Source organism: Arvicola amphibius, chromosome 1, assembly GCF_903992535.2.
Source record: "Arvicola amphibius chromosome 1, mArvAmp1.2, whole genome shotgun sequence".
Classification (NCBI taxonomy): domain Eukaryota; kingdom Metazoa; phylum Chordata; class Mammalia; order Rodentia; family Cricetidae; genus Arvicola; species Arvicola amphibius.
The window spans coordinates 100,187,323-100,210,685 of record NC_052047.1 but is presented as its reverse complement, the minus strand read 5'-3'; the positions used below and the strand labels follow the sequence as shown (position 1 = coordinate 100,210,685).

The following is a 23,363-nucleotide window of genomic DNA, read 5'->3' as shown; positions in this document are numbered from 1 at the left end:
CAGAGGATGACAGGGCTCTGTGAGTTCAAGGATAGCCTGGTCTACAGAGCGAGTTCCTGGACAGCCAGGGCTACACAGAGAGACAAAAACACACAGAGCAAGCGAGGGAAAGGTGCAGGCTGCAGACTGGGCGGGGGCTATTGCTTCTCCATTTCCTTCTGCTTGGGTGAACAGTTGTGAAATGTAAAACCATCTTGTGTTCACCTCAACTGCCAAGCTCACAGCAACCGCCAAGAACAGTATAGTCCTGAGAAATGCAGGGAGGTTTTCAATTTTGATCTGGGGTATGTGGGAACCCTGTGAGTACTAGGGTTGGAGAGGGAGAGAAATGTTCCCCAATATCTCAACTCTCCCATATGCCCACTGGGGTTTTCTTTCTCTCTTTCTTTTGTAGTTTTTGTTTGTTAATTAAGTTATTGACTTGATTAATTTTGTATTTTTGAGACAGGGTTTCTCTAGGTAAGCCTGGCTGTCCTGGAACTCACTCTGTAGACCAGGCTGTCCTCTGCTTCCTAAACGCTGGGATTAAAGGTGTGCACCTTCACCACCTGACTGTCAATAATGTTTTGACACACAGCATATAGCCTATCAATACTGATAAAGTTTTATTGGCACATGACCACATCCACATGTCTCCTCCAGCACCTCTGGTGTTCATGACAGAGAACAGTCCTTGCCGCGCAGACTATCTGACCAACAGCACTGGCAATGTAAAAACCCGCCAAGTCCACCGGACCCTCAGTGTCCTGGGCCCTGTTAACCCTCCAGCAGCCTAAGGAGGTGGGATGGACAGAAAGACACAGAGGCCAAGAAAAACACAGATCGGAACCCAGGGAAGATAGACAGGTGTGGCGGCGCAGGCCTGGCCGAGGCGGGGGATTCCTGTGAGGGTTCAGGCCGTCCTAGTCTACACGGTGGCACCCGGACAAAAGAAAACAAAAGCAAGGCGGATGGCTCCTGAAGACAGGAGCCGAGGGTGTCCTTGGACCTCCACGTGCACACAAGGTGAACCCACACTCTACAAAATCAAGTCAAAGTACAACTATTCTATCATAAAAGCGAGTTTTGTGACACACTCTCCCTGTCTACCCCAAGGCCTAATGAGTAACTGTTTAGAGCCAAGGGGCTGCAGTCCAGGTAGGAACGCAGGAGCAAAGTCTGAGTTAATCTGCTGCCTCTCCACTGACTCTGGCAGCATCGTTGGGCTGACTAAACTCTTGAGTTCAATAGACCATATCCAGCCGTTAGCCCAGGCTGGGCCTCCTCCGGGAGCTGAGCCCCCCCACCCTCAACAGCTGCTGCTGTGGCTCTCCCGCGGCTCGGGGCTCCACTTCAGGCCCTGAACTGTATCTGTACTCTTTTTCTCCCATCCAGAGCTCAGGGTGACTGGGTCCGTGATCCGGGCGACGCTTTGGGGTGCAGCTGCGCCGGTTGGGGCGTCTGAGGCCAGCAGGAGGCGCGCGCGGGCGCGCGGGGCGCAGGGAGCGCGCAGAGGCGGCGCGCGTACGAGCCCACCCGGCCGCGCCCGGACAATACCCGGCGCGCTGGGGACTATGCCCGCGCCGGTGCCGCCCCCGCTCCGCGCAGCCCTGGCCGCCAGGCCCTAAGAGTCGGTCCTGCCCCGCGCTGCACCGCCCACGGACCTCGCGGGAGATGGAGTGAGTACCCGGCCACGCGCGCTTCGCCGCCCCAGGCCCCCAACGAGAGACCCAGAGGCGAAGCGGGAGACCGTTCCCAGCTGCAAAGGGGAGGGATCGAGCTGGGCCGCGCGCTCCAGGCCTGATCCCCAATCATTCTGGGGGGGCACCCGGATTGCACCCACACATCGCTTGCAGGATGCAAAGGAGAGAGGCCCATGCTCCTGCACGACCCTTCAATTCTAGCTGGGCCACCTGTGGGTGGGCGGCCCCCGAGAGCCTGCGGGATCTCGGGAGTAGTGGGGACCCTTCCTCAAAGGGCAAGGTGCTACCCGCCTCCCTTCCCCCATCTTCGACTCGCGGCTTCTGGCTCTTCTGTCGGTCCCTCCTGCGTCCTGCCCTCCTCGTGGCCTCACCGGGGCCCGTAGCCTCCTGGCCAAACCGATTCCAGCCCATTAGATGTGGCCCTGAGTTGCCACTGGCTTGAGAGGTGGATTTCCGCGGAGAGCTAGGCGGGCGGTTCCCTGTCAGGGGCTCTAATCTATTTTCCCCCTTTCCCTCTAAGCATGCTCCCCGCCAGGAAAAGGGGGGGACCTGATGGTGTGACTTAAAGGGGTAACTGGTTCAGGTTGAAAACGGTGGCGGTACCCAGTCCACAAACCCAGGCTAGTGTGAGCTGCGGTCTATTTGTGTGGGTCTGTGAGAGAGGTTGATGGGCAGTGGAAGATTTTGTACACAGCCGGGAGCCAAAAGAGCATGTACGCTCGCTCATTCAGGCATGCCGTCCCCTCTAAGAAATGTAAAGGTGTACCCCAAGCCCCCCTACTCCCACAGGTGGGAAGGATAGGTGCTTGAGGGGTGTTGGGGAAACATCGCCTAGGTCACAAACCCGCCTGCTTGGTGACTGGAGTAGTGGCACCCCACGCAGGGCCCCTGTCCTCATCCTAGCCAGGGTTTGGGACATAGAAGTCCAGCCAGCTTGGCTGGTGGCCGCTCCCCCTGCCTTTCCCTCTCAGGGTGTGTTTTGTATGAGACAACTTTCCTCTTGGGATTAACCCGTGACCCACCACACCCACCGATGGTTGGAGACTGGCTGTCACGTCTCTCCCCGGCCAAGACGGTTAGTCTTGTAAGTAAGGGACGGCCAGTTCCTTACTTCAGAAAGCCCAGACAAAGGCCTGGCTGCTCCCCTCCCCACCCCGGGAGCCCAGCCAGGGTCTCAGGGGAGCCAACGCCCGGATTGCCTGCCCCACATCCCCTGGCTTGTTTATCTGTTCGGCTGACCTGGCCCATGGGAGCCTCTGACAACAGGGACGGGCCTGGGTGTGGCAGTGGCCAGGGGCTCACTGACAGGTGAGAAAACCTCCCACTCAGAACAGCAGAGGAAAAACGTTTTTCTGGTTAGGCCTCTATTGTTTCCTATTCTTCTAGCTCTTTCTTTCTCACTGGCTCAGAGGGGTCTAGGTGATGCACCAGAGCTACACAGCACTGAGGCCCTTAGCACCTGCTGCAAGGTTTTTGTGGCTTCTTGACATGGGCCTCTCCCTGGGTGGGCGCCCAGTCGGTTACTGGATTTGGAGTGGGTTCAACAGGAGGTTGGCCCCGTGTGGCCGTGAATGAGGGATTCCAGTTGACACAGAGTGGAAGGAATTTCCATCTGGCCCTGGCCGACCCTCCTTTACCACAAGGGCTGAACTCACTCTCCTGAAGGCTCAAAGGCCAGGGAGAGGGGTGTTCACCATGCATGCATTTTAAAGATCAGGGCTTGGCTGCCCACACCTCCCAGCACTCAGGCAGTGGGTGGATCTCTGTGAGTTCCAGGCCAGCCAGGGCTACATAGAAAGACTCTGTCTCAAGAACAACAAAAAGCACTTTAAAAATTGAGAAAAAGAGCCAGGCGTGGTGACACACACCTTTAATCCCAGCACTCAAGCAGAGGCAGGCGGATCTCTGAGTTCGAGGCCAACCTGCTCTACAGAGGGAGTTCTAGGACAGCCAGGGCTACACAGAGAAACCCTGTCTCAAAAATCAAATTAAAAAGTACGCAGTAGAGAATTAAAGGAGAGGACTGGAGAGACGGCCCCCTGTAAGAGACCTCACTGCTCCTGCAGATGGCCCAGTTTGGTCTCCAGCACCCACATGGTGACCCCAACTCCAGTAATGCTAGATCCATCCCTCCTGCCTCAGCCTCCTGGAGTGCTAGGGTGACAAGCATGAGCTACCAGAACGGAGACGTTGAAAAGGGAAGACTTCTCTGGGTGCTACCTGGATCCTAACCCCACCTCCCCTCCCCTCCCCCGCCTCACCCTACCCTGCGTGCCTGTGAGTCTCTTGGTGCCTGTGTCTGGTCTGCCCTGATCATTGAATGCCAAGCCAGCTTTGGTTTTCTCTGTCTCTGTTGTGTTGCTGGGCTTGCACACTCTGCCTCACGTGTCTGCCCGCTTAACTCTGGAGTGTTTGTCTCCAATACAGGGAATTCGGTTTGAAATTTAAGAAATTTCTGGTCTGGTTTGGCTTTTATTTTTCTTTTCTTTTAAAAAAATGATTTGTGTGTGAGTGTGGAAGAGTATATGGATTCAGGTGTAGGAGCCTAACTTTTGGGAGTCTGTTCTCCCCTCCCACCGTGGGGGTTCTGGGGACTGAGCTCAGGCTGTCAGCGTGACAGCAAGCTCTCTTACCCACCCAGTCATCTAGCTGCCCCTGAAATGGGAGTAAAGTTTATGCATCTAGAGAATTTTGTTGCTATGTTTTAGTTTGTTATATTATTTATTATTTTTGTGGGTGGGGCGTGATGCATGCCTGAAGATCAAAGGACAACCTGCAGGTCATTCTGTCTGTCCCCCATGTGGGTTCTGGAAATCGAACTCAGGGCCTTGGGTTTCGCAGCAAGTATCTTTACCTGCTGAGCCATCTTGCCAGAATTCTCCTTGCAATTTTAATGTTATGAGTTTGGTTTTTTTTTTTTGTTATTGTTTGTTTGTTTGTTTTTGAGACATGTAGACCAGAATGGCCTCAAACTCACTACATAGCCAAGGAAGACCTCAGCTTCCCCATCGCTCCTGCCTCAGCTTTCTGAGGTATATCACCACACTCAGATTTTTTTAAAGAGTCTTTTTCCCCCTAAGGTAGCACTGGCTGACTTCCAGTTTGTCACCCTCCTGCCTCGGTCTCCTAGTCCACGAAAGATTTTCTGTTTTGTGTTGGTTCTTTCTACACTGTTCTTTTCTGCAAAAGATTCTCCAGGAGCCAGGTGGTGGTGGTGCACATCTTTAATCCCAGCACCCGGGAGGCAGAGTCAGGGGGATCTCTGGGAGTTCAAGACCAGCCTGGTCTACAGAGTGAGTTCAAGAACAGGCCCCAAAGCTACACAGTAAAACCCTGTCTTAAAAACAAACAAATAAACCAACAAAAAAGATTTTCTAGGACCTGAGGCAGACAGACAGACAGACGCATCTGCTGGCCTGACTAGAGCATGCAAAGGGGCTCAGGGAGACAGCCTTCTGTGACTTGTGCTTCCACCCCAACCCCCACAGGCTGCAGAGCCACAGTGTCTGGGCTAAAGGGACCAAGGGCATGGCGGGGCCAGGCGAGGAGGGCAAGCCGGGCTGGGAGCAACCGAAAGAGCCGACGTCAGGCTTCAGAGGCCTTCAGAGGCCATCTGTCTCCTGGAGTCTTACACCAGGAACTACGGACAGTCAGAGCATGGTAGCGCACCTAGCATGGTGATGGAGCCCCAGCCCAGCCCTGAAATGACTGCGAGAAAGGAGCCCGTGGAGCCAGATGTGCAAAAACAGCTGTGCAGGGTGTGGTCCAGCCTGGGCGTCCAGCAGAGAGGCAGAGGAGGCAGTGTGGTGTTCTGGGGGAGCAGGGGAGAGTGGTGGGCAGAGCCTGGGGTTTGTGACACCAGCACAGGGAGAAGAGACCATGTCCTTTGTCTTTTCTCTCTCTCTCTTTTTTTTTTTTAAATTTATTTATTTATTATGTATACAATATTCTGTCTGTGTGTATATCTGCAGGCCAGAAGAGGGCACCAGACCCCATTACAGATGGTTGTGAGCCACCATGTGGTTGCTGGGAATTGAACTCAGAACCTTTGGAAGAGCAGGCAATGCTCTTAACCTCTGAGCCATCTCTCCAGCCCCTTCTCTCTCTCTTCATGTTGCTTGGTTAGTGTTTTCATTTTTGTTTTGAGAAACGGTCTGTCTATGTCCTGGCTGTCCTAGAAGTCTCTTTGTAGATCAGGATGGCCTCAGACTCACAGAGATCCACCTGCCTCTGCCTCCCGAGTGCTGGGAATAAAGATGTACACCACCATGCCTGGTGGGCTGGAACTTATAGTGCACGGACTGGCCAGTGTGCTCCAGAGATCTCCCGTCTCTGCCTCCCCAGGGCTGGGACAACAAGCCAGTGCCACCACATCCGTCTTTTTATGTGGGTGATGGGGATTTAAACTCAGGTCCTTGTGCTTGTGCCGCAAGCCCTTTACCTGCCAAGCCGTCTCCCCGGCTCCACATTGTTGGAATCCTATGTCCATAGGAAGTCTGAGGGCAGGACCAGGAAGGGGGGGACCCCAGCCTGTCTTTGACTTGGCCTTCAGAGGAGAGGTTTTGTGCCTGTAAATACGAGCTGATGAACACGTTAAATCAGCAACATGTCTCTGGCTGGGGGGAGGAAGGGTGACCGCTGAGTTCACCCCAGCCATCACAGCAGGGCCAGCAGGGCAGCAGGAGCGCGAGGTGGCTGGTCACACCGAGTCAATAGTCAGGAAGCAGAGAGATGGTCCCAGGGCCCAGCCCGGGGGGCAGGGCTGCCACAGTCAGGGCGGGTCTTCTCACCTCAGTTAACCTAATGTAGCAAAACTCTCAGGGGTGTGCCCTGTAGTCTGTCTCCATGGTGATTCTAGACCCTGTCCAGTTAACAGTCACTGTTAACACATTTTCCATGATTTAAGTTTTTTGTTTGTTTGTTTGGTTGGTTGGTTCTGGTTTTTCAAGACAGTCTTTCTGTGTAGCCCTGCTAGGCTGGCCTAGAACTCACAAAGATCCTCCTGCCTCTGCCTCCCGATGTAGGTGGAGGCCGCTCGTTCGTTTTCCTGCTGCCCAGACCCAAAATAATCACACAGAAACTATATTAATTACAGCACTGCTTGGCCAATAGCTTAGGCTTCTTATTAACTAAGTCTGGCATCTTAAATTAGCCCATTCCTATTATTTTGTAAAACCACAATGAGGCGCTCGGTTTACCAGTGTGGTTTCTGGGCATCTGTCTCCTTCAGCAGCTACATGGCGTCTCTCTGACTCCACCTGTTCTCTCTCTACGTCTCTGTTCAGATTTTCCACCTCTTTTTACTCTGTTAAGCTATTGGCCAAAAGCAGCTTCTTTATTAACCAATGGCAATAAAGCATATTCAGAGCATACAGAGGAGAAATTCCCGCATCATCCTGACAGCTGGGATTAAAGACGTGTGCCACCATGCAGATTTTTTTTATTTATATACAGGCTGGAGAGGTATATCTCAGTGGTTAGAGCATCCAGCTGCTCTTCCAGAGGACCTGGGTTCAGTTCCCAGCACCCACGTTAGGCAGCTCACAGGCATCTGCAACCGTGTTTCCAGAGAATCCAATTAGCACATGCACATGCATGGTACACATGAACTCACACAGACACATAAGAAAACATAATAAAGGCCGGGCGATGGTGGCGCACGCCTTTAATCCCAGCACTCGGGAGGCAGAGGCAGGCGGATCTCTGTGAGTTCGAGACCAGCCTGGTCTACAAGAGCTAGTTCCAGGACAGGCTCCAAAGCCACAGAGAAACCCTGTCTCGAAAAACAAAACAAACAAACAAACAAGAAAACATAATAAATAAGTCTTTTTCTTTTAGATTTATTTATTATGTATACAACATTCTGCCTCCATGTATGCCCGCACGCCAGAGGAGGGCACCAGATCTCAGTACAGATGGTTGTGAGCCACCATGTGGTTGCTGGGAATTGAACTCAGGACTTCTGGAAGAGCAGCCAGTGCTCTTAACCTCTGAGCCATCCCTCCAGCCCAATAAATAAGTCTTTTTGTTTTTGTTTTTGAGACAGGGTTTCTCTGTGTAGTTCTGGCTGTTCTGGAACTCAGAGATTCACCTGCCTCTGCTTACCAAGTGCTGGGGTTAAAGGTGTGCACCACCACCACCACCTAGCTATAATTGTCTTTTAAAAATCTGGACTATTTTGAGCACTGACAGAGACTCGAGTGGAGAATTTTGTGCCTGGTCCTGTATTGGTCCACCCACGGCAGGTGTGTGGAGTGGACGTTTGGTCCACCCACGGCAGGTGTGTGGAGTGGACGTTTGGTCCACCCACGGCCCATTGCACACCACTCCTGGCATCACGTGGCCTGGGCTCCGTCCCCAGCATCACAGAAAGCAGGTGTGGCCACACACACTGTCACCCCAGCACTGGGAGACAGAGGCTAGAGAGAGGATCAGGAGTTCGAGGTTATCCTTGGGTCACAGGAAGTCCATGAATGTCTTGGGTTACCTGAACCCCACTGCGAAGAAAAGATAGCTCTCTGAATATATACGAGACAAATTCATTTTGTGTTTAGACTTGATCCCATCCATTTCCCTCCAGGAGGCATTCAACCTACATATTGATACCAAGTTGTTCAACCATCTCCTCTGTCTCCTCTAGAGCCCTGTCAGCCTGTGGGTAGTGACCGCTCGGGGGAGAGTGTCAAACAACACTTTCACTGAGGTCTCCTATGAAATATAACAGCAGCCACATTACAGAGGTGATGACATAATTTTATGGTTGGGGTCACCACACACAAAGAACTGTATTAATTGTGTGTAGTGGTATTAGAGAGGGCGAGAACCACTGCTCTAGAACATTCCGTCACCCCAAAATGTAGCCCACACCCAGCAGCAGTCACCTCATTCCCTTCCAATCCTTCGGCACCCTTGAGTCCCCCGGTGGGGTTGCCTTGCTCTTCTCTATGGCTGAGAGCTTCTGTGTGGATGTTCCAAGCTGCATGCCCATCGTCCACCCAGGGACACTAAGGTTTGCATGTTAGTTTGTAACGCTCTGGTCAGGGCGTTGGGCATCCAGGCCCCGCTGTAGATAGATGTGGGTCCCAGCAGTCACTTGGACTCACAGGACAAGTGTCCCGTGGGCTACCTCCCTTGAGCAGGCCTCACCGCTCGGTAGTCATTGGGTAGCCGCTGCGTCCAGGAGCCTGTGGGTACAAAACGTGCCGTGTTCAGAGCGGGTAACAAGTGTTAGGACGGTGCCTGGCCTGCAGAGATCTGGGGTAGTCTGCACCAAGTGGGCAAAATGGCAAGAACCAAGGCCCTGGGGTCACAGTGGGCGCTACTGGACGTGTTGTGGGAGGTGGGGCATCTGGAAGCCGGTCTCTACATTAGAATATGCCAGAGTTCCCTTCCACCTGCGAGGACCAGGCTGGGGCCCAGCCTCTCCGCCAGCTGCAAGTTAAAAGTCAGTGCATCTGTTGCTCTGGCGCGGGTCTGCGGGTCTGCACTGCCTTCTTCTGCAGTGCTCAGCGGTGCCTGAGGCTGCATGGAGCCTGGAATGGGAGATTAGAAGACTCCCTGGAGGAAGAGGCTGCGCCCAGTTTAGTTTGGAGGTGGAAAGGCTGAAGGTGTCCAGGGCAGGGAAGGACAGCCTGACCCTGGCCGCTAAGGTTAGGTTAGAGCTTGGAGCAGGCTTGAATCCTCAGATCTGAAGCTGTCAAATACCAGGAGCCCAGGAGACACAGGGTACCCCCAGAGAGGGGGCAGGCGGGGGAGGGGTGCCCGGCTGCTCTCCCTCCCACCTGCCCTGTGACCACCCCTTCCTGACCAAGGTCACCATCAACACTTTCCTTTCATTTAGCTGCAGGAATGTTCTGGGCGCTGGGCTCCATGCCTGACCAGCTCGATCCCTCTCATTGCTGTCATTGCTGTCTAGGCTGTGGAGGGAATAAGCATGAGCAACCCCCTCATCTCCTATCCATGCCAGATCCACCCTGTCCGCTGTGTGACCTTGGGCCTGTTGCATAACTTCTCTGGGCCTTGCAAAAACAAAACTGGAAGCCAAGGCTTGGGCTCCGCTGTCACTGATTCCATTATCTCATCTGGAGCTGAGTTATCTCAAGAGCTAGGAGACGACGCCCTCCATGGTCCGCAGCCACCCACCCACACACACATCAGCGGAGGAGCCCCCCCAAGTGCTTTAAAATGATCCCCAGAAAGTGCGACTCCTCAAGCTGCAGGGTGTCAACAGCTCTGAGGCAGTGCCCGCTGTCCCCAGAGGAGCCCGCGGGTCACCTGTCCAGGGACACAGCCCTGCATGGACACGCAGCCCATCTCACAAGTGGGGCGCGTAAGACCTTTGGGGATACGGCCTGTTTGGTCATTCCGAGGGGCTTTTCTCAGTGACTTACTGCTTCCTCACTCTGTAGCCCAGGCTAGCCCAGGCTAGCTTCGGCTTCCAAAGTGCAGGGATGACGGGCATCAGCCATTATACCCAGTTCTATTTGCGTGCGCGCACGCGCGCGCACACACACACACACACACGCACACGCACACACAATAAAATAAATACATGTTTTTTCTTCAAAATGGCTTTTCTGTGTAACTGTAGCTGTCTGGAACTCACTCTGTAGACCAGTTCTGTAGGTCTTAAACTGCTTCCCGGGACTCCCAACCTCCTGCATGCTTGGGGGGTGTCTACTCTCTCTGCTTCAGCCCCAATCTCTTTTCATTTGAGACCAGATGTTACCTAGTTTTCCCGGCTAGCTTTGAGCTCACTGTCCTCCTGCCTCAGATTCTCTATTGCTGAAATCACGGGCATGGGCCCTTCGATATGACTTGGGTTTAATGATTTGCATATTTTCCCCCTTAACCTTCAGTGCCTGGTCCAGACCCTTCCCAGAGAGATGTGTGGGAACGCCAAAAACCAAAATGAGAGAAAAGGCAAGGGCCTTCCCACCCTCCAGTCGACACCCCTTCTCCCCGCTCCAGCCCAAAGCAAGTGGAAGCCTCGGAGTCCCTCAGCACTGGGCCGGGGGTGGATGCTCAGCGCAGGTCCCTCCTCCACACTCAGGGCCTCGCGTTGCCATGGGAACAGCGAGGTTGCCAGGGCGACCGCCTCCCGCAGGCCTGCCATCCATTACAGCAGTGGCGCCCGGGGGTGGGGAGGGTCACGGGAGGGGCTCAGCTGCGCGCCTGTACTTGTGACCACGCGACAACAATCTGGGGACCGCTGGGCCAGAGGAATGGAAGTTGTCTTCTTGGGACGACTGAGAACATTGTCTCTATGCCGAGTGGCTGTGTCCACCTGACTTTCTCGTCCGTGCTGGCCTGGGGACAGGAGGTCCAGCTGAGGACACTGAGTGCCTTGTCTCTACCAGCCCAGCAGCCACACTGTCCCTGTGCCCAGCCTGAATGGCCACCTGATTCTTTGGTGGGGAATAACACACTGGGTGTGTAACTCCCCGTGGCCCATTTCTCCCCTGAGGGTCTTGAATCTTTCCAATTTTATTTTTAAACAGAGCCTCTGGCTGGCTGGGAACTCACTCTGTAGGCTGCTGCTGCCTCCGGGTGCTGGGATTAGAGATGTGTGCCACCATTCCTGGGGTCCTGGAAGTCTTGGCCCTTTCCCTCTGCCCTCTTCCTAGAATGGAGGAGGAAATGTGGGGTACCACAAGAGCAGCAACTCTGCCCCTCTGGATGTTAACATAGGGCCTTGGAGAAAGCTCGCCAGGCTGGGAAACCAGGGGGTGCAAAGGTCTGGGTAGAAGAAGCATCTGAGTCTCAGTGGCTGGAATAGACTGAGCGAGAGGGAGGAAGGAGGGGCGGGGAACCAGCAGGTCCATACTGGGCTAGGCTGCACCAAGTGAAGTCTCTCGAGGGTGTGTGAGTGAAGGAGGGGCTGGGCTCTGATCAGTGCTGTGAAAGTTAGTTCGGGTTGCTGGGAGGAGCTCCCACCAAGCTGCGTGGAGCCTCTCTGAGGACAAAGGGAAGAGAAGAACTTCAGGCCCAATGCGTGACACAGGTGACTCAGGGTTTTCGAAGGCTGAGGCCAGTATGGGCAATTTAGTGCGGCAGTGTCTCACTAAGAAAGCAAGGGGCATGCGCACGCCTCTAATCCCAGCACTCAGGAGGCCGATCTCCCGAGTTCAAGGCCAGCTTGGTTTACAGAGCGAATTCCAGGACTGCCAGGGCTGTTACACAGAGAAACCCTGTTTAAGAAAAAACAAATAAACAAACAAGCAAAACAAAAACTCACAAGTTTGGTGGTGACTGAGGAAGGAGACTCAGAACTGGCTTCTGGCATCCACACCTATATGTATCCATGTGTACAGATTCATGTACCACCCCCCCACCCCACTCCCCACCCCCCACCCACACAGTAAGAAAGGGCTGAAGGCGTGGTCACCGTGAAGCCCCTGCTTATCACGTCCACGGTCCTGGATTCCATCCCCAGGCCTGTAAAAACAGATAAATCAGTGTGTGCTCGCTCCACCAGGCCCCTGGGAGGCACTGCCAAGGGAAGGTGCTTCCTGACAGGAAGGGAGCAGCTGGACAGGGTCACCTGCCAGGGCGTGGGAGCCAGGTCATTTCACAGGCCTCTGAAAATGAGGGCTGGGGAGGCGCCGCTGGCTCCAGTTTGCCTGGGCAGATTTGGGTGACGGCTCTCCGCTGTGGGGCCTGCTGGACCGCCTCCCGGTTATAATCCTGGACAGGCTCAGAGCTGGATATATCTCCTGCTCCTGAGAGGTACAGGGAAGCCTGAGTCCAGGCCAAGGGTGTTGAGCATGGCTGTAATTTCAGTCTGTGGAGATAAGGCATCAGGAAAGTGGGGGGGAGGGCTGGGGGAGGTGCCTGAGGCTAGCCCCTGCAGCCAGCTGTCTCAGGAATAAGGGGAGACAAAGCCTTGGCTTTGCCGATGCTTTGCCTTGTGTTCTGGGGAGACGCACGCCATCTCTGAAATTTTGGGCTGTCATTTAGTTTGTAGGGGTGGGAGGTTGATGTGGGAGCTAGGGCATCCTTGATCCTCTCTGTGTGTGACTTGGTCCAGAGGAGGGTACCTGGGGGTCATCTTGATAGATCTTCTAGTCTTTCCTGGGAGGTGACGCTCGCTCTATTAGTTGACAAGAAGCCTGACAGCACCCTTTCCTGTACGCATCCCAGCTCTCTAGGCCTGGAGGTCGCACCTTGGAGGGGGGGGATCTAGGGTTGGCGGTGGTCCTGGGTTGCCTGGATGGTGAAGGATCTCTCTGACTTTGTCTCCTATATTCAGGGTCCTGGCGACAGACACTGTGTCCCAGCAGGAGCGGCTTCAGGTCATCGCAGTGAGTTCCTCCCACTGTGGATTTGAGGTCGTGAGTGGGTCGGGAAGGATGGGGTTCCAGGATTCTTGATGCACAGTCTGGGGCTCAGAATTTGGGTACAGCAAGCAGAGAGTTACCTAGGGGTCCCCAGAAATGAAAATAGACAAGTGGGGGGGAACTGAGGCTAGCATTTGTCACAACCTAGGCCCGCCGGCTGCTGATGCTCCTATGTCCAGGTCCCCCTAGCTGTGTTGTGTACGGTTCATAGGGGTGCTGGGTCCCCTGGATCCCTCTGACCTGGTCCTACGCTTGCAGGAGAAGCGCAGGAAGCAGGCTGAGATCGAGAGCAGACGGAGACAACTGGAAGATGACCGGAGACAGCTGCAGCACCTCAAGGTGGGGCGGGGGAGGGGCGGGGCTCTGTTGGGCCGGGAGAGGGGCGGGGCTGGGCTCTGTTGGGCGGGGGGCGGGGGCTCTGTTGGGCCGGGGGGAGGGGCGGGGCTGGGCTCTGTTGGGCGGGGGGCGGGGGCTCTGTTGGGCCGGGGGGAGGGGCGGGGTGGGGCTCTGTTGGGCGGGGGCGGGGAGGGGCGGGGCTCTCCTGGAGCCCTGGTCTGTGTGGGGCCCCATGGGGCTACTGGCATGTGTGACCCTTGGATTGGTTTGGGACTAAGGTCACTGGACTCCAGCCTGACCCTGACTGACCTCATTCGTAACCCTAACCTTAGTATGAATCCTAACCCTGACTTTGATCCAGTCATGGCCTTGCCTGGATTCTGAGCCTCTTCCCTGCCACCCTAGTCCAAGGCACTGCGGGAACGCTGGCTGCTAGAGGGGACGCCGTCCTCGGCCTCTGAGGGCGATGAGGACATGAGGAAGCAGATGCAGGAGGATGAGCAGAAGGCCCGGGTCCTGGAGGAGTCCATTGCCAGGTGGGCAGTAGGGGAGGGGACCAGGGGTTGATAATGGTCTGGGCCCGAGGACACTTGGGGACCCCCGCATCAGGGATGGGCATGTGCCTCATTGAGGGTCACACAGCGCCCAGCCAGTGTGGCTATGGACACACAAGCTGCCTTGGGTTTTCTCCTCTGGGACTTCCTAACACTTGCACCAAGAGTCCTTGAGGAAGGGAGGTACCACCACCAATCTCCCTGAGGGCTTCCTGGCGCCAGCCAAGCTGACCCTTGAAGCCCTAATAGAGACCACAGAAGCAGCTGGACCTACAGGAAGCCGTAGAGGGGTCGGGACAGGGAGAGCAGCCTTCCGCCCTGGGGGCTGTAGCAAACACAAGTGTTTCCAGCAGGCGGCTGATAGGGGTCTGGCTGGGAGAAGAGGGGTCAGGGTAGAAGGAAATTACTAACTTCTACACTGTCTGCCAGCAAGGAAGGGACGCCCGTATGAATTCAGTCTGGCCATGAGAGACCCTGTCTGTGGGGTTGGCTGAGATTTCCCTGCCCACTTGGGGAGCGTTGTAAAGATAGCATTTGGGGCCTTCACGTTAAAGGAGCTACGTGCGATCAGCGAACTCCCCCGGCTTCTGTTTTTCTTCCTATGAACCAGTTAGGGATCCCGTTGAGTGTTTTCTGAGGTTTTGGGTTGATTTTTGCCTGGCTGGTGAAATCAAAGCCGAGGATGAGGCTAGGATGAGGCTCCGCCTCTGGCCACGCCCCAGTTTCTCACTGGGGGATTCTAGGTGGGGCTCCACCATGACCACGGCCCCAGACCCTCACTGCCTCCCCTCCTCCTTTTTTAAAAATTCTTTGATTTTGCTTTTTTGAATCTGGATCTCTATAGCTTAGACTGACCTAATACTGGCAACAATCCTCCTGCAGCGGGTACCTAGCATTGCCTGGCTCTACCCTAATTGTTTTTTTGGGAATTGTTTGTACTAAAGTCTTCTGATGCTTGTGATAGTGACACATATTTTTCCATTGTCGCTTCAAAGCTCACCCTTCCTGTCAGTTGTAAGTGAGAAAACAGGGAAGGGGAGTCTGTTTGAAGCAGCTTAGCACACAGTGGACTCAGCCCTGCTGCTTGCTGGCTGGGAGAGTCACAGAATCACCAGGCATACAAAACAACAAAACATAGACCGGGTGAGATCACTCAGTGGGTAAAGGTGCTCGCGGCCGAGCCTGAGTTCGATCCCCAGAACCCACTCATACGGTGACCTCCACACTGCACACACAGACACTGTGTGATGATAGATAAATAAATGTAAAAAGAAAGAAAGAAAAGCTTGACATTCCTTTAATCCCAGCGCTTGGGAGGCAGAGGCTAACCTGGTCTACAGAGCAAGCTCTGGAACCACCAGGGCGACACAAAGAAACCCTGTTTGTTTTTGTTTTATTTTTTTTAAGATTTTTTTTTATTGTTTTGTTTTTCAAGACAGGGTTTCTCTGTAGCTTTGGAACCTGTCCTGGAACTAGCTTTTGTAGACCAGGCTGGCCTCAAAATCATAGAGATCCACCTGCCTCTGCCTCCCGACTGCTGGGATTAAAGGCGTGCGCCACCATGGACCAGCACCAAAAACCTACATTTGAGGAGCCACTGTGTGTGACCTTTCTCCCTCTGCAAAGGCTCGAGAAAGAAATTGATGTCCTGGAGTTTGGAGAGGCAGCACCAGCCGCCCCAAAGGAGAACTCCGCAGCCCGCAGCCCAGTCTGGCCCCCGTCTGCAAGCCCAGCCAAGGAAGAACAAAAATCAGATGCCCTGGTGAATTCTCAGCAGGTAAGAGGCTCCTGGAGAAGCCAGGTCCTGAGTGATACCCACCACTTCCTTAGTGCAAGGAAATGCAGGCTGCGTGACCCGAGAGATACTGCTTGGACTCTCTGGGGTTCAGCTGCCTCTGTGTGGACACCACCTCTGTGCCTGTGTGCTGGCGATTCCGCAGGGGTCAGGCCTTGGCCCCAAATGGAGCCCACTCTCAAGTTTTCCTTTCTACTGCTTTTTTTACTTTATTTTTTTGAGGGGGTGGTGCTGTGCATTGAACCCAGGACCTGAGTCATGCTAGAGTAGTAACCAACACTGATCCATTCTTAGCCTAACATTCGTATGTTTAATTTTATCTATTATAGTCTCCTGGAGAACATGAACATGCCACAGAGGCCAGAGGTCCCACTGTGGAGTCAGTTCTGTCCCTTTAACCTTTCTGTAGGTCCCAGGTCTTTAGACTTGGTGGCAAGAGCATTTGCCCTGTGAGCCGCCATCTCGCTGACCCGAGATTTGGATCTTTTGAGGCAATTTCTCACTGTGTTGCTCAAGCTGGTCCACCTTGGCAAGCCTGCACCACCACACCCAGCGGGCCATGTTGTTTTTTATTTCTCTGTTGTGTGGGTGTGATGTCTGTGCGTGCACGCGGGTGCGTATGTACACAGAGGCCAGCAGGGACCGTGTGTCTGCCTCAGTTGAGCCCCACATTATGATGATGATGATGCTGATGATGTTTTTATTTATTTGTTTTAGAGCAGGGTCTCGCTGTGTAACCCTGGAACTCACAGAGGTCCTCTTGAGTGTAGAGATTAAAGGCATGAACTACCACACTTGCCCTTAAATCATTTTTTTAAAACCTCCCTTTGATGGAGGGAGGACCAGAGTTAGGGGTCTGCCAGCTGACAGGAGGGGCAGGGCGGGCCGAGGACGCGCTCACAGCCTGTGTATGCTAGGAAGGAGCTGTGCTGTTGTTCTGGGGCCCTGCTCCAGCCCTGGTCTGTGTGGATCAGAGCGCCGGCCCCTGCTTGCTGGGCACAGAAGGGAGACCAGACCTATCGTCAGAGAAACCCTGGGCACTGGGACACACACCCTTTCCCCAGAGCATGAGGACGGTGGGCAGTCTTCCCAGAGCGGGCGGACTTTGAAGGTTGAACCGGAGCTCTTAGGCACAAATTGACAGAATTTGCTGGAGACCCCATTAGGGGTTGAAGGGGTTGAGCCTGTCTCCCCAAGACTCCCACCCAGCCCGTAGGCCCATTCTTCAGCTGGGGGTGGAGCTTAGGGCAGTGAGGGAGGCGGAGCAACTCTAATCCTTCTCCTCTTTTTCAGATGCCGCTGGGCACCCCGAAAGGTAAGCTTCCAACGGGGAAATGCGGCCTCTGGTGCCCTCTGGTGGTCAGAGGTGGGATGGCGGGTGAGTGTGGAGGAGCTGGTGTGGAAGCTGGCTGGGGCAGATGCCCTGGGCTAACCAGTTCATATCCACTCTCGGTGACGTTCGTTCCGGCCAGCTAGCCTCTGGCTAACGTCTGTATCCTGTCACCCCAGTGTTGAGGACGCCTGGCGGGGATGATCTGGGCTCTCTGGCAGGCCAGCTCAGCCTTATCAGCTAGCTTCAGGGCTGGGAGGTGGCAGACAACTCACAGCAGCCTGTAACTCCAGCCTCAGGGGACCTGACAGGCAAGCACAGACACACCTAATTAAAATAGAGGAAAGCTCAGAAAAGGTGGGGAACGGCCGCTGGATGAACAGGGTGTCAGGTTCAGACTTCCATCTGTGCGGCACACTCCTGTACTCGCTTCACGAGTAAGTGTATATACCACACACGTTAAAAAAGAGTTACCAGGCCGGGCGGCGGTGGCGCACGCCTTTAATCCCAGCACTCGGGAGGCAGAGGCAGGCGGATCTCTGAGTTCGAGGCCAGCCTGGTCTACAAGAGCTAGCTCCAGGACAGGCTCTAGATACTACAGGGAAACCCTGTCTCGGAAAAAAAAAAAAAAAAAAACAACAACAACAACAAAAAGAGTTACCAGGTGGTGGTGGCGCACACCTTTAATCCCAGCACTTGGGAGGCAGAGGCAGGCGGATCTCTGAGTTCAAGGCCAGCCTGGTCTATAGAGCAAGTTCCAAAAATAAAAATATGTGTGTGTGTATTTACCTATATAAATATGTGTGTGTGTGTCATATATAAATACACATTTTAAAAACAGAGGCTCAGGCCGGGCGGCAGTGGCGCACGCCTTTAATCCCAGCACTCGGGAGGCAGAGGCAGGCGGATCTCTGTGAGTTCGAGACCAGCCTGGTCTACAAGAGCTATTCCAGGACAGGCTCCAAAGCCACAGAGAAACCCTGTCTCGAAAAACCAAAAAAAAAAAAAAAAAAAAAAAAACAGAGGCTCAGGCAGCCAGGCTGGCTTTCAATTCAGTGTGTAGCCAAGGATGACCCTGAACTCCGGATCCTCCTGACAACTGGGAATAACTGTGTGGCGCCAAGGATGGGACCAGGAAGTCAAGCCAGCAGTCTATCCACTGAGCCCCAACATAGCCCTATTTATTTATTTATTTGTGAGACAAAGTCTTCATCCACATAGCCCAAGCTGTCCTGGAACTCACTGTGTAGACCGGGCTGGCTTTGAACTTACAGGGATCCCCAGCCCCTGGAATGCAGCTCCACGCCAGCCCAGGTCTCTGTTTTCTGAGATCTCTAGTGAGCTGTGTTTCCTGCCCAGTGCAGCTGACATGGCTGGCAGTACGGCCTCAGGATTCTCTGGCCTGATTTACTGTTAATTATTCATAGGGAGGTTGTCTCCCGGTCTTGCTGTAGAATTAAAAATTAATAATTAAATCCACGCAGGCCTCTCAGGGATTTTGTGATAGTCATTTTTGTCTGAACAATGAGAAGTCTGTGGGGTTCAGCTGGGCTGGCTGTGGGGAAAGGGGCCCTGGGCATGCATAGGTCTGGGGATGTAGGTATGGTGTTTAGGTGCAGGTCATGTGTTGGGGCCTGGGGTGCAGGTGCATGTGTTGGGGTCTGAGGTACAGGTCATGTGTTGGGGTCTGGGGTGCAGGTCACGTTTTGGGGTCTGGGATGCAGGTCACGTGTTGAGGTCTGGGGTGCAGGTCATGTGTTGGGGTCTGAGGTACAGGTCATGTGTTGGGGTCTGGTATGCAGGTGCATGTGTTGGGGTCTGGGGTTCAGGTCATGTGTTGGGGTCTGGGGTTTAGGTGCATGTGTTGGGGTCTGGGGTGCAGGTCATGTGTTGGGGTCTGGGGTTTAGGTGCATGTGTTGGGGTCTGGGGTGCAGGTCATGTGTTGGGGTCTGGGGTGCAGGTCATGTGTTGAAGTCTGGGGTTTCAAGTGTGTCAAGCAATCTGGGGTTCCAGCACATGTTAGTCTGTATGCAGGACTTGGCTATGTCTGTGGACCAGGTATTTTAGGTCTGTTTTCATGTTCCTGGAGGGATGTTTTGAGGTGATCGTGTGATCTTGTCTCTGATTCCATGTTTTTTCCCACCCTGTGCCCCGTGCAGAGAATTGCATGTCCTCCACACCAGTGCGGACTCCGGGGGGATCCACCATGATGAAGGCAGGTGGGTTAGCCCCTACTCCCCACCCTGGTCTGGCTACCGTCTGAGACTCTGTCTGGGTCCTGGAGGGTGAGGCTGGCAGGGTGGGGTTCACCCAGACCTCAGCGCCGATCTGCTTGGTTGCAGCACACCCACCCACCGGCCAGCATGGGGGCTCTAACCCGGTGCCAGCGGCTTCCATTCCTAACCTCAGCTGGCACACAGGCTGAACTTGCTCCCACATGCCTGAACACGCTTGCGTCAGTTCCTGCCTGCTCCAGGGGTCTGTCCCGGCATCACACTGACTTCACGTGGGACCTGATGTGTTCTGTCCCCCAAACCCAGCAAGACTAGTTGATAACTTGTCCAGACAGAAGCCCTGGGGAAGGGAGGGCCGCAGGAGGCCTAGAATTTCTTGCACAGGGTTCAAGTTCAGGAGGCTAGGGACGTTTCTTAATTGAGAAGGTGCCACCAGATGTGGTTCCTCCCGTCCCCCACATCTCTTCAGTAGGTATTTAGGTACAGAGACGAATGATTAACTAACAATCAGTTATTCATTCAACAAATGTTTACGGAACCAGGCATGGAAGAGGGGGAGTTGGTATTCCGATTGGTGCAAGTGGCCGTCCAATTAACCTGCTGAGGAAAAGGAGGACTTTGTTTTGTGTCCCTGAAGTTGCAAGGAGGGCCTCTCGGGAAAGAGTAGGACTTCTCACTCAGCTGCGTACGTAGGAGTGCCCTCTAGTGGCTGCACTGAGAACAGACACTGGGCCAGAGAACCATGCTGGGTCCGGCCTGGGTGGGTGGGGTGCTGTGTGGGTCAGCAGGGGAACGTTCTAGGTGTTTCTGGAGGTGACTGTGAGAGAAAACGAGCCAGTGGAGGTGGACATCGGGCTACAGTGGAGCCCTGCGGACCCTGTCTGGGTCAGTGTGAGGTCGGCTTGGGATACTAAGGGTGGCCGTTAGGACTTGGCATTTTTCATAGCGCCATAAGGAGGCTTGTTGGTGGGGAACACGGTCAGTGCTTGCCTGGGAAATTGCTGTTTAGATTCATCTCATGGGGCACGGTGGCACACGCTTTTAATGCCAGCACTTGGGAGGCAGAGGCAGGCGGATCTCTGTGAGTTCGAGGCCAGAGTCTGGTGGCTCAGCAGTGCAAAAGGACATGGGGTCCAGGGGTGGGACGGAAGCGCGGGCTGTGGGTTCTGAGCAGAATGCTGACTTGAACACTTAACATTAAGAGCTGAGGAAAGGTGTAGAGAGGGCCACGTCTGCGTGCTGTGCCCAGTGTCCCCAGTGTGACTGGCATCGCTGCTTGGCTCTGCTGCTATCTTTCTTCCCTGGCTTGGTCATAGCCCGGTGGGGGGCGCCTGAGGGAGGAGGAGCCTTAGGGTAACCCCGTGCCTCTCCTGTCAGCAATGTACTCGGTGGAGATCACGGTGGAGAAGGACAAGGTGACCGGGGAGACCAGGGTGCTGTCCAGCACCACACTGCTCCCCCGGGACCCACTCCCTCAGGGCGTGAAAGTCTACGAGGACGAAACAAAAGGTATGAGAAGCCACGCCTCCTGCAGGGGCACCCGGCAGAGCCCAGGTCGCCCGTCATTCAGAACCTGGGCAGTATGCTGGGCACTGAAATGGAACCTAGAGGCAGCTTCAGCCATCGCTAAGCTAAGCTCAGACCTGCCACTCAGAGCCGGGGTGAGGAGGGAGCTTCTCAGAAGCCCTCAGTTGCCGGCCAAGAGAAGGGAGCAGCGCGCCTGGCAGGAGCCAGTTGGTGCAAAGGCTACAGGGGAGAAGGGAATGTGGTCTGGCTGGAGGGGTACTGGGAGCTGTAGAAGAGACTGGATTTTTTTTTTTTTTTTTTTGGTTTTTTTTCGAGACAGGGTTTCCCTGTAGTTTCTAGAGCCTGTCCTGGAACTAGCTCTTGTAGACCAGGCTGGCCTCGAACTCAGAGATCCGCCTGCCTCTGCCTCCCGAGTGCTGGGATTAAAGGCGTGCGCCACCACCGCCCGGCAAGAGACTGGATTTTTATGTGCTGGTGGTGCTGGAGACAGAAGCCAGGCCTCCAAAATGCTAGGCCAAGGCTAACAACTAAGCCACGCCCCTAATCCTCACTGGGGATTCTAGGCGGGGCTTCACCCTGACCACGCCCCCATCCCTCACTGGGGGATTGCAGGCTGTTCTTTCCAGCTTTCCTAACTGGTTTTCTAGGTGTTTTCCAGGACTAAGCTGTGGGGAAGTCATTTTGAAGGAACTAGGGTACATCTAATCAGGGACAATTTTAGCGGGAGCCATAAAAATCCAACTGGTCCCCTTCTGATTTATAAGAAATAAATACATATCCTGTATTTCTTTTTACAATGTATGGTTTATGAGGTTTGGTCCTTGGTGTACAATAATTCTATCTGCTTTCAGAGCATCCCATTAGCCCAGAAGAAGCTCCGCATCCCCACAAGCTCTCTCCCCATTCGGTCCCCAGCCCCCACCACTCATGCATCCGCATCTGGTCTCAGGACTTCACTATTTGGGGCGTTTCCCATCATGGAGTCCCACACTATGTGGCCTTCTATGTGAGTTTCTCAATGAACAGTGTCTTAAAGGTCCCTCCGTGCTACAGTATTCGCTCCTTTTCACGGCTGCATGATACTCCGTGCGACGTGGAGGGGCCGTGCTGTGTGTTTGGCACTGGTATGTTCTGTGTGAGCACACGCCATGTCTTAGGCACGACTAGGATGGGTGTCTTGTACAGCCCCACTCACATCTCACCCTCAGTCACGCCACCATCTCTTCTCTCTCTGGGGACCCAGAACCAGCTAGATGGACCCTGGTTGCTTAGCAACGGCAGGGGCTCTGTTTCTTTGGAGACTGATGGATTCTCCTCTCAAGAGCCCAGGCCCATGGGAGAGGTTTGACCCTGCCTTCTTCACCCCAGTATCACGAAGAGGCCAGCCAGACACAGCGGCTTCTCTTCCAGAGGGTGGGAAGCTGACATCTGGGGAGGGTAGCCCTGAAATTTCCTGGATCCCTGGGGCCACTCTATCTCCTCCCCCCCCCCCCCCAGGATCCAGGAGGAGTTTGCCAGGCTGAGGTCCAGGTGTGTTTGGGGGCTGCAGACAGTTGGTCCCCTTGGTGAGGAGACACCATCCTTAGCTCACCATAACTCAGAAAGCGAGTCAGGCCTGTAGTGCACGCTTGTCGTCCCAGCACACGGGAAGCCGAGGCTAGGAGACTTGCTGGGACTCAGGGCAATCCTTCCTCGGTCGCCTTGAGCGCTGGAACCCCAGACGGGCACAAGAGCTGGCTATCACAGTGGGGCGTCTTCTGCGATCTCCCCAGCTAACTCTCTCCGTGTGCCCCCACAGTGGTCCATGCCGTGGATGGCATCGCTGAGAACGGAATCCAGCCGCTGAGCTCCTCCGAGGTGGATGAACTCATTCACAAGGCCGATGAGGTCACGCTGAGCGAGGCAGGGTCCACAGCCGGGCCAACGGAGCCTCGGGGACTCGCAGAGGATGCCGCCAGGACCACACCGGCAAGGCGGGAGATTACCGGAGTTGTGGCCCAGCCAGGAGAGGCCACGTCAGGCCCACCAGGCATCCAGCCCGGGCAGGAGCCCCCGGTAACCATGGTCTTCATGGGTTATCAGAATGTGGAAGACGAAGCAGAGACCAAGAAGGTACTGGGCCTGCAGGACACCATCAAGGCTGAGCTGCTGGTGATCGAAGACGCAGCCACCACCCCCAGGGAGCCGGCCCCACTCAATGGCAGTGCGGCTGAGCTCCCAGACACCAAGGAAGAGAACCAGACCGGGCCCGCAGCCACTCCCAGTGATGCCCAGGATCTTGACATGAAGAAGCCTCGCTGCAGATGCTGTTCTGTCATGTGACCCGTCGGGGGCGCTCCCGCCCCCATCCCCGTCCTACGCTCCACACTCCACCCAGCAGCCCGGCCCTCCCCGGCGCCTGCCCACCCTCATCCTCTGCCTCACGGGCCCCAGACACGTGTGTGGTCCCTATGCACCTCGAGTCGCAGATGGGAGGTGCTGTGTCCGTCACCACTCTCCACACTCACCCCAAACCTCTGAGCCGTGCGTCTTCCCTTGGTGAGAGACAGGCCGACCCATCTCAGA

At 54.8% G+C, this 23,363-nt stretch overlaps 1 protein-coding gene across 2 annotated transcripts; it reads left to right on the top strand.

Moving 5' to 3' along the window:
- Window positions 1-1,507: 1,507 nt before the first annotated feature.
- Palm (paralemmin) lies at window positions 1,508-23,122 on the top strand. Of its 2 annotated transcripts, XM_038313973.2 has the most exons (9): window positions 1,508-1,658; window positions 12,934-12,985; window positions 13,280-13,360; window positions 13,763-13,893; window positions 15,538-15,688; window positions 17,000-17,021; window positions 19,197-19,256; window positions 20,649-20,780; window positions 22,597-23,122. In XM_038313973.2, the coding sequence occupies exons 1-9, from the start codon at window positions 1,654-1,656 to the stop codon at window positions 23,118-23,120; spliced, it is 1,158 nt and encodes a 385-aa protein (XP_038169901.1). In that variant the 5' UTR covers window positions 1,508-1,653; the 3' UTR covers window positions 23,121-23,122. The 2 variants fall into 2 exon arrangements, with proteins under 2 accessions (XP_038169901.1, XP_038169910.1); XM_038313982.2 differs by lacking the exon at window positions 20,649-20,780.
- Window positions 23,123-23,363: the final 241 nt, after the last annotated feature.